Raw genomic sequence first — 14646 nt, 5'->3', positions numbered from 1 at the left:
CAGAGAGTCATGGGCAAGGATGGAGAATGCACAGTGCAGGCTCCTGGTGCTACAAGCTCCTGGGAGGAGCTCTGACCCTGTACCCCAAAGAGTCACATTTCACGTTGTACAGACACACAAAAATATGTATTTGGAAACTGAGATCCAGAGAGGGCCTGATATTAAGTTTTAAAAGCAAGATTAGCAGAATTAGCCCCCCTACAGGCTTAACACATAGCCCTAGCCACACTCACCATATAATTTATTTTTTCTTGGCAGATCCAGTGGTACTAGGGACCTGGTCTCTCTAAAGGGAATGAGATTATTGGATATTTTTTTTTCCCTTAATGCAGAAGCCTTAAAATGCTTTAGCACAAGAAAATCATACATCACTTCTTGAATGAATCTATAATTCATCTATCACACCATTGGCACATGACTTACCTCCAGAGACAGTTATTGTCCAGAGGACAAGTCATAAACTGCAATTCTGATTTCTTGGTATAAAGAGAGAGCTTTCACCACGTCTGCACAGTGGACTGAGAACTGGCAGGCTCTAGTCTATATCCCTTATATTTCTAGGTCCTCCCGGCCGACCGACCACCTAACGTTACAGTAAACATAGAACAGAGTAGGGAGTGGAAGGAGAGGAAGGAGAGGAAGTGGATCTGAAAGTCACTGCAAACATCCAATGTCGCCTTGACTTAGGAGTTTATGACTCTACAAATTGTCACAGCCCATTAAGGGCCTTTTTTTCCAGTTTCCCAAGCACACAAGCTGCTGCCTTTGCCAAGCCAGCCTGACTCCCTTCCGGCAGGTAGTCTGTCACATCCATCAAGTCCATCCTTACCACTCAGTGAGGTATTTTGAGGGATCTGCCCACCCACAGCCTACAGTTTGAAGAAATGGGAACCCATGATCTACTACCTTGAATGACATGAAAGAGCAGGTCCTTGGGAGTGTCTCTTACTTATGTTATCACTCTCATGACATTTGGACAAAAGGTAAAATGACCACTGGGACTTCCCTGGTGGTCTAGTGGCTGAGAGTCCGCCTGCCACAGGTTTGATCCCTGGTCCAGGAAGATCCCACATGCTAAGGAGTAACTAAGCCACAACTACTGAGCCCACACACTACAACTACTGAAGCCCTCTTGCCTAGAGCCAGTGCTCCGACAAGAGAAACCACCACAATGAGAAGCTCAAGCCCCACAATGAAGAGTAGCCCCTGTTTGCTGCAATTAGAGAAGGCCCACGCAGCAATGAAGACCCAGTGCAGCTTAAAGTAAAATAAACAAATAACTTAAAAAAAAATAAAATGATCACACTACTTTCTCTTCTCAGGCCTTATGGACACTGAGCCCAGGGAACTGAGAGCACCTTAAATGAAACTTAGGGACGTGGAGGTTCATGTTCTGCTGCTAGTTCTAGTCTCTGTTGGTGGAACTAAGTTACTCTACCTTCTACTGTTTCTGTCTTCCCATCTGTAAAATGGCCCTCATGCCACCAGCCCACCCAGAAAGTAACAAGGAGCCACACAGATGTTCTTAAGTTTCAAATAAAGTTATCCAGGCTGCCCCTATCACCAGCCCATCGCCTTGAGTTCAAATGTCAACTCTGTTTCTATGACACTTAAGAAAACTGGATCCTGTATCTCTCCTCACCTGCGTAATATTCTGAATATTTCACACATAACTACAGGCAGCCAAGAACAAGGCATTCAAGGAATGAGAATATACAAAAACTCAGATCACAAGGACAGGGGATCAAAGCACACATGTGGGGAGCACTTTCTGGTTGTGGAAAACAAAAGACAGAATGGCAGAGGACGGGGCCCCTAAAAAAGATGTGTACGTTAACAGTGAAATCACTGGAAGTGAGAAACAGGAAACCGTGGAGATGGTTATGTTTATGTGCAGGTGACCACTGCCGGCTATAAAAAGAAATCCTTTAAAAGTAAGAGTCTTTGGAAGAGAGGGGTAGGAAGGGCTAAACTAATTAAAACCGGGTTGGCTAACGATGGGCAGTACCACGTGTGTGCTGAGATGGAGTGCAGCCATAAAAGCTTGACTCGGACACGCAATGTATTAAGTTGGGAATGCGTGTCTTTCCAGCTTCATTTCTATTAAAGGAACAAACAATTTACATGTGGCTGCATTACAGAAGTGTGATCTGTGGAGTGTCAACCCTTTCTCTTCACACCCAACTGTGTTCACTTAAAAGCAGAGACGGGGTGGAGGGGGGCAGGGAGGGGGAGGAGAAGAGCGGGGAGAAAGAAAGTTTTCAAAAAAATCTCTGCCTCAGCAAAAGTTTTCATTAAAATTTTAGACAAATGATCCCTGTGTCCTTCTCCCTTGCTGCCTGGGGCTCCATGCTATTTCTATGCAAATAACAACCTCGTGGTTTATATCTTATTATTTCCACCGGAGCTGCAGCGACATGACCTGAGACGTGTAAGAGGTGGGGGGGTGGGGGGTGAGGGGGAGGTGGAGTTAGAAAGGAGAGAGAGAAAGAGAGAAGAGGAGACAGAGAGATGAAGTGGGTGTTCACTCAAGTGTGAAAAAAATACTGTCAGGAGTGCACGTCAAGAACAACAACAAAAAAAATCGCAGGGATAACGTGTTTATTTCAGTACCACCCCCACCCCCCCAAGCCCCCCTCCGCAATCCAGCACCTTTTAAAATTCATTGGGCATCGGGCGATCATGCACAATCCATCTGCTTTCACTTTATCATTTGCATTTCATGCCTCCTGGCTTTTGATGTGCTGATACTTTGATGCAGTCAGGAGACGCGCATTATCATTATTTCAATTTTCAAAGGGGTCAACGGGATCGGCACTTGCACACACAGATTTTTTTTTTCCCTACAACCTCTGCACGCCCCCCCTCCCTTCTGACTCTTCACCCTAATGTTTAACATAAAGGATGAAGACTCAGAAAGGTAGGGGTCAAATGTTTACAGTCTAAAGGCTCGCGTCCACCACCTACATTTACACAGGTACACGCGTATGACAGGCTGGATGGTCAGGGCTTGGGGCGGCTCTACGGGGCTTCAGACACACACAAAGACTTTCTCACACATGCAGACTCAGGGAAGCACACAGACAGCAGAGAGAGATCCAGACACAAAGAGGCAGAGACTAGAGCTCAGGCAGGGAGAGACACGCACTCAAAGTGACCTGGACACACACCCAGTGGATGCGAGACACGGGTTCCTACAGAAGAAGAGGCGGATGTGCAGAGCGACAGTGGTGCACACAAAGACAGGCTGTGCACAAGGAGGAAGGCGGAGGAGGCGGCCGGAGTATGTGGCTCCTGTCTAGTTCCCTTCTTCATACCTGAGAGGCACAGGGGCAGACAGGACATTCTTAATGAATTTGCGTGAAAGCGGGGGTCTGCCAGCTCCATGGCTCCATGTAAGAGGATGGTGAAGCAGTCAGGGCAGGGTTAGGTAACCCCTATAACTGATCACTCCCTTCAGCTACAAATGATCATATCCTTCTGGAAGTGAGCACTGTAGGGTAACTTACAGCTGCAGCTTCACTGTCTCTTCCCTACAACTAGACTTCTTTAACCAGCAGCCCTGCAGGCTAAGAGGAAGATGAATATAATGAGTTTGATCACAGCAATTCAACCAGATTTTAAGAAAACAAAACAAAATCCCTAATACTTTCTTTACGGCATGATTGAAATTCAACTACCAAGCTTCCAGGAAAAAACAAACAAAACCCCCAGCAGCAGTGACAATAACACAACAACGACATCACCTTTGCCTTTTGGAATAGCCTTTTGGTATCAGGGAAACAATAAGAAACTCAGTGTGACAAGACACTTTTCAGAAATTAGCTCTTTGCTCAGGTAGAGGAACATTATAGAAATATAGATGTCTTCGTTACATTGGATCCTCACAGATAATGGTACCTACAGTTCTCTTCAACATGCATCAATATCTCATTCTAAGAAAAAGGATCAAAAAGAACAACTTTTTTAAAAACGTAAGACTCTCAGCCAGTTTCATTCAGAGCAATGATCTCCCTCAGTAGAGATAGTTCAGAATCTTTATTTCCAGGCTACTCTTTAAAGAAAGAGCAGGACATCCAAGTTGGCCACTGTGAGCACCGCTCTGCTTTCCTTGGAGAGAAAGGCAAACCCAGAGAAGGATACAGAGTTCACATGGATGCAGAGAGCAAGCCTATCACCTCATACCATTCTCATTTCTGGAGTCCCCCAAAGTTAACTGGACTGATGGCAGTGTCAACTTATTCTAAATGGGGATGATAGGCTGGGACACTTAATTCCAATCCTTTCACTTGAAAGTCAAGGCTGGATTAAAAAAAAAAGTTTGTGTAAGTCTAATAAACAACTTAGCACATGTGTAATTCTGCAAGTTCAATCCCAAACCATGTTGAGAGAGAGGAAAAGGTAACTGAAACTGCAGTGCAGGCCAATGCTTTGTGCCAAGTTCTAGGTGCTTTTACCTATGTTTTTCTCATTTGATGTTTACAGCATCATTTAAAGATGGAAATTAATTACCCATCCTTGACAGATAAAGAAAGATGAGAGGTTACATGAGTTGTATGAGGTCAGTCAGCCAGCCTTAGACTATTACATATTCCTAGCTTTGGAGAGAAAATAATTTTCCTATGCCTGCAAAGAAGGGGGACCTACACGGTCCTTTGTATATGCAGGTATTCTTAGGTACTGAGGTCACTGTAAGAGTGAAAACTATCTATTTTTTTCCCTCTGTGGAAAAGCCACTATGAACTTGGATTGAAAAGGCATTTCTTTGAAAGGGAAAGTAAATGTCCGTGTCATACTCTTTTCTTAGCAATCCATCCATGCACCCATCTGCCCACTTCCCATTCAACATTTACCAAGTACTTCCTTACATAAAAGGGACCCTGTCTTAAGTGCTCCTTCTCAGAGATGCTTTCACAAATCTCTCAAAACATTAAAACCTGATACCCTTGTCATGTTCAGAGGATGTTTCATAGGTATAGATCTCACACTGCTTGCTCACAGATGGCCAAAAGAGAGGGAGGGCAGAACAGAAACAGTCAATGAAATCTGATCTTTCTAGAAAGACATCAGAATGTAAACTCTTTGCAGCAGGAGTTATATATGGTTTGTTTATTAACATATCCACAGGGCTTGGAATAGTGTCAGGCACATAGTAGGTACTCATAACACTCAGTTTATCAAATGAATGAATAGGCAGAGAAGACAGAGAGAGAAGAGATAGACTGAGGGAGATGTGGGCTGAATATCTATCCCCACCAATCAAGACCTAGAATTAAGAATTCACAACAGTCTTTGAAAAGCTTTACACACTTCTCCCAAATCCTAGAAACTTACTTTGTTGAGGGCCCCAGCTCCTGTCAGGATTAAGTGAGAATTTTCAACCTGGATGGTTCTCTGTCCCAGTCGGACGAGGTAAGCCCCAATCCCAATGGCCCTGCATGTAACCTTAAAAAAAGAATAAATTCCATGTGTCACATATTTATGTTTCCCCGCAAGCTGTAAGAATTAAGGTATAGGTACAAAAAATTCACATTAACAGAAGTTGGCTTTTTTTTTTTTTAGGAAATCTGTTTGATTAAATAACAATACAAAAACACAATTTCCTGGTTAAAGCCAAGAAGGTACAGAATTCATTCAATGATTCAAGTAACAGTTAAAGGGTCTCAGACCCTTTACTTCTCTTACACTTTTGCCTGTTCCACAGATGTGTGGCATCCACACTAGAGGTATGAAAAAGGAAAATAGTTAAGAGGAAAAGAAATTTAAGCTGTTAATACTGTGTAGAATATTAGAGAAATAAGAAGTTAAACTAAAGGCTAACACGAGGTGCTAGTTTTATCTGGGGAATCCAGTTATGTACATTACCCTATCGTCCAACTATTACAGACAATTAAAATCAAATTGCAGATTTACAATTTTAAAGAAATGCTCCTGGGGCTTCCCTGGTGGCACAGAGATAGGAATCCGCCTGCCAATGCAGGAGACACGGGTTCAATCCCTGGTCTGGGAAGATCCCACAGGCCATGGGGCAACTAAGCCCGTGCTCCAGGGCCCGGGGAACTGCAAATACAGAAGCCCGCACACCCTAGAGCCCATGGTCCACAACGAGAGAAGCCACCACAATGAGAAGCCTGAGCAGTGCAATTAGAGAGCAGCTCCCACTCGCTGCAAGTAGAGAAACGCATGCTCAGCCACAAAGACCCAGCACAGCCAATAAATAAATCAATAATTTTTTTTTTTTTTTTTAAGAAATGCTCTCATTTGAGGCTGAACAGCAGTGATGGTAGCAAAAGCAAATCCTAGTCACAGCCAGCTCTCCAAAAATCTCACACTCGGCCAAGATTTACCAGGCTGATGGTGATGATCTCGTCGTAGGCCAACGAGGATTCCCCAGCAATCATTCCAGAACCTCGAAGGTTCTCTGCTCCAAGTCCTTCTTCCTTCCCAATAATGTCAGTTATCTTGTACCTGGTGGATAGAGCCATGCCAAATTAGACAGGTTAAACACAGTAACAACAATCCATTAAGAGAACAACCACCATTAATAGGCTGTTAAAAGCATACTGAACTCTTATATTTAATACCAGAGCTCTGTACATTTTTTATACTCTTCATTCACATATCTTTCCTTCTTAGCTTGGTGCCTATTTTGTCTGGAAGCAACGTGGTATAGCAGAAAGAGCAAAATCTGGAACTAAGCAGACAGGTTTAAATCCCTGCTCTGACACATACAGCAGGGTGACTCTAGGGGTAAGGTAACTTGTGTAAGATGGGAATTAGAGTGTATCCACTTCTGAGAGTTGAGTTAAACTGAGCAGCAATGAGAGGGTTTGACACATAGATGGCGCTCCAGTGTCAGAAGACCTCTTAACTGTCTAGGACACGTATCTCTACAATAAGCCACAGCCATTAAATCAAACATTTTAGATGAATGTTACCTAGGAATAAAAAAAAAAAAAATCCAGAGGCACAGTGAGAACAGTTTCTCAAGTTCCAAATCCTCTCTCTTTCCAAGACAAGGATGAAGGGAAGGTCAACGCAGCGCACTACATCTCTGCTTCTTGGAAAGGACCCAGTGTATATACGAGAGTTTCTGCACAGTCCTCTGGAGGGGCAGGGGGAATGTGTGTAAAAGTGAAATGCTGGGCAAGTTGTCCAGAAAGCAGCCTGTGGATCCAAGGGGAGCCACTCATGGGTCTTCTCGGTGGGAGATTAGGAGTGATAGCTGATAATGTGAAATGGGAGATGGGGAATGCAGTTAATAAAGGAAAAATACAAAGTGGGACATAGAGATGGGCATGTTATTTATTGTTCCACGTGTACCCAGAAGGCTTGGCACTGGGCACAGTTTTAGAAACTGAAATAATAAATAAATATCCCATAGTGGCTCTTAAACTTTTTTTTGCCCCCACATTTCTCTGTTCCTTTACTTCCAGCCTTCCACCAATTCCTTTTCTTTGCCCTCACTGTTGTTCTGTGGCTTTGTGTTTCTGCTTCCCATATTCCCAGTAATTCCTTCCCCCAGTTCTTCCTTTGGCTCTGCATCTAGACTCTAGATTCCAGACTTATGTTACAGGTAAAGTTAATTTGCTTTAATGGGTTAACGAGCCACAGTAATTTGGTGGTGGGGGAGGGGGTTATATGTTCTTTTTATAAGGCTCACATGCCATATAGTCACTCATACTCATGGGTCCAGCCAACCTTCCTTACAAAGTAGATCTTTTCCCTCCTAAGGAGTGCATACTGCTTCACAGGTGTTTGTGATTTGTTAAGTGACATCTTTTCCTACTGGATTACATGAAAGAGAACAAAAACTTTCCCATTTTCTGCTCTATGATCTAAGTCTTCTACCTTTAAGACACTCTTTAAAGTAGTTCCAGGGACTTCCCTGGAGATCCAGTGGTTAAGACTCTGCGCTTCCACTGCAAGGAGCACAGGTTTGATCCCTGGTCAGGGAACTAGATTCTGCATGTCACATCACAAGGCCAAAAAACGAAAAAGGTAGTGTCACATTTTAATGTTACTTTTAATAAAAACCTTTGTGCAATGTAATACAATTACAAAATGTGTGTCATTTTTGATCCTCACAACAGTGTGATAAGGAATATCATCTCCATTATCATAGATAATAATAGCCAAGATCTGTGATTGCTTACTATGTGCTTAGTACTGTGCCAATAAGGGCTTCACATACATAAGTTCACTTGATTCTTCTCCGTACAGATGAGGAAACTAAAGCTCAGAGAAGAAAACTGACTTATTTTAACAAAAGCAATATACAAAAATCAATAAGTCTTCTGAGATACCAGTAATAAAGAGTTAAAAAATACAATGGTGCGGGTGGAGTGGGAATCCTGTTCAGAGTAGCAAGAAAAATGTGCAAAACATATAGAGCTATTTAAAAAATCACAAAATCCCACCATACCTACACTGTACACCAAGACATCCTGGGATGAGTGCCACACTGAACTGTCAGGGGCACTGAAGACGTTTCAAATTTTTGGAGAAATACTATATGGTATCTGTTGGCTCCCATGTGAACTACTAGTTTCAAGTAGTTCATGGTTTAACACGAGGTAGTGCTACATTCCTTCTGACAATCTTTGCAAAGCTGGGTTTTCAGTTTTGAAGGTGGTATGGGGTGGAGGAAGTTCTACACAAAAATCAATGCAGAATAAGATGTGAGGGTGGCTATGTCCAAGCTGATTCTAAGATTTGCAATGTTGTACAGATGAAAATATCCCATAAGGAAGTAACTGCAATTATTTAAGAATGCAATAAAAAAAATTTTCAGTTACGATATGTATTATACAGTTGACCCTTGAACAACAGCCAGAGTTAGGGGCATCAACCCTCAGTAGGTGAAAATTGAAGTATCACTTATAGTTGGTGCTTGATTATTAATACATGGTTCGTCCATGTCTATAAATAGATTCAACCAACCACAGATGGTATAGTACTGTTGCATTGACTGTTGAAAATGTCCATGTAGAAGTGGACTCAAGATTCAAACCCATGTTGTTCATGGTGTAAATACTTATGAAGCTCTCTGGGTCTGACTACTCAATAATCAGAAATACCAGGTATATCTTTTTGCCTAAAGCTGCTATGAAAAAATTATGGAGACAATATGGGTGCTGTGAACCAAGAAAGACTGGGACCTTCTGGAATAACCTATGTGAAGAAAACTATAAAACTTCAAATATACACTTAAATAATTAGAAAAACACAACATGTATCTTTTTGGGAAGAGTCAATATTATGAGGCACTCAGCTCTTCCTAAGTTAATTTATAAACCTAATGCAACTTGGATCAAAATCATTATGGGAGGTTTCGGGGAATTAAAAAAAAATGAGCCTATATGTAAAAAGAAAAAAATAATTAATAAAATTTGGGGGAAAAATTAAGAATGTGAGGAACTCTGGCCCATTAGAGCAGTTAAAACTATGTGACATTAGTCCAAGAATAGATATAACAAAAAACAGAATATAAAGCCTGGTAATTGAGTTAAGATTATTATAAAAGTGAAGAAAGTATGAATTATTCAATAAATGATACTGGAGCAACTGATTAACATTCTGGAAAATACTTTCAGATAGATTATAAAAATGTTCAACCTCACTGGTGATCAAAAAATACCAGTTAAAATAACAATTGCTGTTTTCATCCTATTTTATTGACAATAATCAATGTTGGCAAGGGTGGAGAACAATTAAACAGGGTGAACAAGCACTACATATACTGCTCGTGGGAATGCAGCTCTTGAGAGGACAATTTGAAATTATAAAAAAATTTTTTTTTAAATGGACATATTTTTTGACTACTAATTCTACTTTTAGAAATTAACACAAAGTAAATAACCAGAGATATTCCTCAAAGTTTACATTAAAGAATGATCAGTCCAGGGATATAGCAGTAAAAATTAGAATTGTCTGAATGCTCAAATATGATACATTCATTATAAAGATTTATATGAAGCCATTAAATATCACATTCTTAAATAATATTGTAAGAATATAAAAAGTTCTCCCCCAAAATAACTTTTAGTGGAAAGAATAAATTACAAAAGACCCTTTCTATTATGACCCCAATTATGTAGGATAAAAGATATGTATACATATGACAGAAAGAATATAATATATATTAATAACTGTGATCTCTTGGTAGGACTATAGCTGGGTTTTACTTTTTTTTCATAATTGTATGTTCCAACTTTTCAAATGAATATAATAAACAATTTTAAAGCCTCAATGAATAATTTTGCCTTTTAGCTAGTAAGTGGTAGAGCGGAGATACCTAAGGCTTCTAGATTATGCAACGAGCAATCTTCATTGCTCAAGGTCATGATCAGCAGGACAGTGAGAAAAAAATGATCATATTCTCCTTTCTTGAATCCATGGCCAAATTATTCTGACAGATAATACCTACCTGGATTCTCCTTCATCTTCCACATGTTCACAATGGACAGAGTTGAGAGCACTGACTCTCTTGTAATCTTGAGGGGTCAGATATAAATATTTGTATCCCTGTGGGAAGCACAAATAGTTTTTAACCCATTATTTGCCATCACCACATGACCAGAAGACCCAGCAAAGCATTTATGATGCAGCTTGTTCTAAGCTAGCTTTAAATTGCCAAATCATGTCTTAGAGTTAACTGTCTCAGAATACTAGCATTGAGAGTGCTCCTTTGAAGGATGGAGGTGTCTGTTTCTGTATCATTGTATCCTTGAAATTAGGTATCTTGCAGCTGCAACTTCAGGTACTGATATATTCCACTCATTTCCTTTTCATCAAGGTTAAAGGGTCATTCTCTAATCTTACGTGATACCTCCATTAAAAATATCAACACAAAATTAAAGATTTGTATGAATTACTATTCATCATTTTCTCACAACGGTACCATTGTATCATCAAAATATAGATGGGTCAAGGATAATTGAGAGCAACACAAAACTGGAGCATTCAATCTTAAAATCAGATGTTCGGGATGACCTGGAGGGATGGGATGGGGAGGGAGGTGGAAGGGGGGTTCTGGAGGGGGAAAACATGTACACCCATAGTGGATTCATGTCAATGTATGGCAAAACAAATACAATATTGTAAAGTTAAAAAATAGAAAATAAACTAATAAAAAAAAAATCAGATGTCTATGCAGTGCTAATGATCAGTAAACACTAAGCTTGTACGTTTTGCTTTTTTAAATAAACATTTTATTTTTTAAATAAAAAAGCAAAAAAAATTTGCTTTCTAAAATAAATAATCCCTAGGTACATTAAAAAATCATACTAACATTTCATAATTGGCTTATTTTTATACATACATATGCACACTCACATACAGAGTTATTTAATACATGTATTCACCTTAAGTGAATGAGTCACTCAGACCATAAAACAAAAAAAAGCAAGCAGAGAAAAACACTTAAAATACTATGAGAAACTATGTCCGCCATTTAACTGAATTTGTCCTACAATGAGCACAACATGCCAGAGACATGGATTTGAATTTGCTACTGATTCTGCCTGAGTCTCGATGAGAAAGCACGGAAGCACGGAGTGTCAGCAGTAAGTCTGTCAGCCACATTTACTGGGTGCCTATTACATAGAAGGCACTGCTCAAGGCACGGGAAAAACAGGAAGGGACAAAACAGGCAAAGTTTCTGGCGTTACACAACTTATCTTCTAGTAGGAGATACAGAAAATACACAAAATAAGTAAGTTAAATATATGATGTTAATGGGAATAACGTTTCTGAGGGGAAAAAAATAAAATAGAGGAAGGAGACAGGACAGCTGGGAGAGCTGACCTTCTAGAAGAACAGCCTGGAGGGCTTCGCTGAAAATGTCATTTGAGCCAATACCTGAAGAGCTGTGGAAGTGAGACATGGGGTTGTCTGGCGGAAAAGCACTCCAGGCAGAAGGAACCACAAGCGTGAAGGTGCTGAGTGTGCTCAGCAGGCTCACGACAGAGCGAGGAGGCCGGAGGAACCATGGTGTGGGGTGAGGCGGGAGCGGACGAGGACGGGGCACTGGAGGTCCACCTAGGAGGGGCCTGCCGGCAACTGCAGGGTTTCTGGCCCTCACGTGAGTTAGCTGGGAAGCCTTTCAAGGGTTTTAATCACAGGAACGGTTGGAGTTGCGATCTGATTTACATTTAACTGGATCATCCCACTTTCTTTCCTTTCCGTTTTTATTTATTTTTGGTCGTGCTGGGTCTTCATTGCCACGCTGGCTTTTCTCTGGTTGCGGCAAGTAGTGGCTACTCTTCAGGTACGGTGCATGGTCTTCTCATTGCATGGCTTCTCTTGATGTGGAGCAGGGGCCCTGGGGCATGTGGGCTGTGTAGTTGCAGCTCCCAGGCTCTAGAGCACAGGCGCAATAGTCATGATGCATGGGTTGAGTTGCTCCACCGCATGTGGGATCTTCCCGGACCAGGGATTGAACCTGTGTCTTCTGCACTGGCAGGCAGATTCTTTACCACTGAGCCACCAGGGAAGCCCTCCACTTGCTGTTGACAGTAGCTTTGGGTAGAGGGAGGGGCAAGGCCAGAAGCAGGAAGGTCAATGAGGAAGCGACCGCAATAAGTGCAGTAAGAGATGACAGGGACCTAGACCACTATGCAGCAGCGCAAGTGGTCAGAGGTGGTTGTGTTCTGGGTATATTTTGAAGGTTGGGATGTACACGTGATTCACTGACAGAGAGGATGTGGGATGTGAGAAAGACAGGTCAAGCATAACTCTAAGATCTTTTACTTAAATGCAAGAACAGAGGTGTCATTTATTGAGACAGAGAAGACTGTAGGAAGAACAAATTCAAGGAAGACGATTAGAAGCTACAGTGAGGCAGATATGCAAGTAGAGAGGTTGAGTCCGGATAGATGCATCTGAAGTTCAGGGGTAGGATATCAATTTAGAAGTTTATCAGTTTATAGATGGAATTTAAATCTTGAGGACTGGGTGAGATGACCAAGGGTAGGTGAATAGAGAAAAGAGGAGAGGTCCAGGGACTAAGCCCTAAAACACTTTTTTTCTTTCTACCTCACCTTCTATAAAAGCTATCTTGCCAAAGTAGCAGGTGAGGTGGCTTTGGGCCCTGATGGAGTTGAGGCTGGGGGATCCTGGACTTGGTTCTGCCATACCCTTCATGACCTTGATATCTATCTCCACTCACATTTTAAAAAATAATTTGAAAAATTTGAGATAAAATCACATTAACATAAAACTGGCCATTGTACAGTGTACAATTCAGTAGTTTCTAGTATATTCAGATGTACTGCAACCACCACCACTATCTAATTCTAGGATATTTCTATCACCGCAAAAGAAACCCTGTACTTAATAGTGAAAGTGCAAGTCGCTCAGTCATGTCTGTCTCTTTGCGACCCCATGGAATTCTCCAGGCCAGAATACTGAAGTGGGTAGCCATTCCCTTCTCCAGGGGATCTTCCCAACGAAGGGATCAAACCCGGGTCTGCTGCATTGCAGGCAGATTCTTTACCAGTTGAGCCACAAGGAAAGCCCAAGAATACTGCAGTGGGTAGCCTATCCCTTCTCTAGCAGATCTTCCCAACCCAGGAACTGAACCAGGGTCTCCGGCATTGCAGGTGGATTCTTTACCAGCTGAGCTGCCAGGGAAGCCCAGGTACTTAAGAGTGGTCATCAACAATTCTCATACACTTTTGAAATGAATTTTACTGAAGCATAATTTACAGGCAACAAAATCCATCAGTTTTAAATATTGTAGTTTGATGAATTCTGACAAATGTATACACTTGTGTGTATTTGCCATTATAATAAAAATATAGAATATTTCCATCATTCCCTGACACTCTTAAAGACGTAAAAGGTAGCAAAGGAAACTGAGAAAGAGTGGTTAGAAGGGTAAAAAGGAGATCATGGGGTCCTGGAAACTAAGAGAAGAAAGTATTTCAAGGATGAAGGAGTAACCAACTGCATGGAATGCTGCTGAAACGTCACATAAGTGAGATTCAAAACAGAGTTTAACAATATGCAATCAACGGCAACCTCGACATAAGCAGCTCTGGTGGAATGATGTGGGTGCAGGAGAAACAGAGATGGGTTCCAGAGGGGATAGGAGGGAGGAGGGTATCTGGAAACAGAAAGAAGAGAAACTCTTTTTAAGAAGTCTTGCTGTGGAGTTCCTCTGGTGGCTCAGTAGTCAAGAATCCATCTGCCAATGCAGGATATGCCAGTTTGATCCCTGATCTGGGAAGATTTCACGTGATAAGCAGGACAAGTAAGCTGGCAAGCCACAACTACTGAGCCCACACGCTGCAACTACTGAAGTCCATGCACTCTAGAGCACATGCTCTGCAACAAGAGAAGCCATCACAATGAGAAGGCCTTGCACAGTAACTGGGGAGTAGCCCCTGTTTGCTGCAACTAGAGAAAGCCTGCATGCAGGCCAGCACAGCCAAAAGACAAGTAAATCTTAAAAAGAAAAGAAGTCTTGCTACAAATGGAAGGAAAAAACAGGGTAGGGTTGGTGACTGGAGGGGTCAGTGTCTATGTGCTAAAGACACAGACATGCGTCTTCTTCTAATAGAGAGGGAAAACATGACAATCCAAGAAAGAAGGGGCAGGAGCTTTGATCTACATCCTTAAGTTGGCAAGAGGGGAAAGGAC

General features: G+C 41.6%; 1 protein-coding gene across 8 annotated transcripts in view; it reads right to left on the bottom strand.

Annotated features, from left to right (window-relative positions):
• The window catches only part of ACACA (acetyl-CoA carboxylase alpha), a 277322-nt gene that overhangs the window by 56452 nt on the left and 206224 nt on the right, over positions 1-14646 (bottom strand). For all 8 annotated transcript variants that reach the window (XR_014080652.1, XM_081584563.1, XM_081584561.1 and 5 more), the window contains 3 exons: positions 10430-10527; positions 6348-6468; positions 5335-5445 (listed from right to left, as the gene is read on the bottom strand). Coding sequence is in view for 7 of the 8 variants with exons in the window: in XM_081584563.1 (XP_081440689.1) it covers positions 5335-5445; positions 6348-6468; positions 10430-10527 (330 nt within the window). In the remaining variant the exon portion in view is untranslated. The remainder of the gene's footprint in view (positions 1-5334; positions 5446-6347; positions 6469-10429; positions 10528-14646) is intronic.

The sequence above is a fragment of the Giraffa tippelskirchi genome, chromosome 3, assembly GCF_054371585.1.
Source record: "Giraffa tippelskirchi isolate mGirTip1 chromosome 3, T2T-mGirTip1v1.2.pri, whole genome shotgun sequence".
Taxonomy (NCBI): Eukaryota; Metazoa; Chordata; class Mammalia; order Artiodactyla; family Giraffidae; genus Giraffa; species Giraffa tippelskirchi.
The sequence above is the reverse complement of the archived record's forward strand: the minus strand, read 5'-3'. Positions and strand labels throughout refer to the sequence as shown.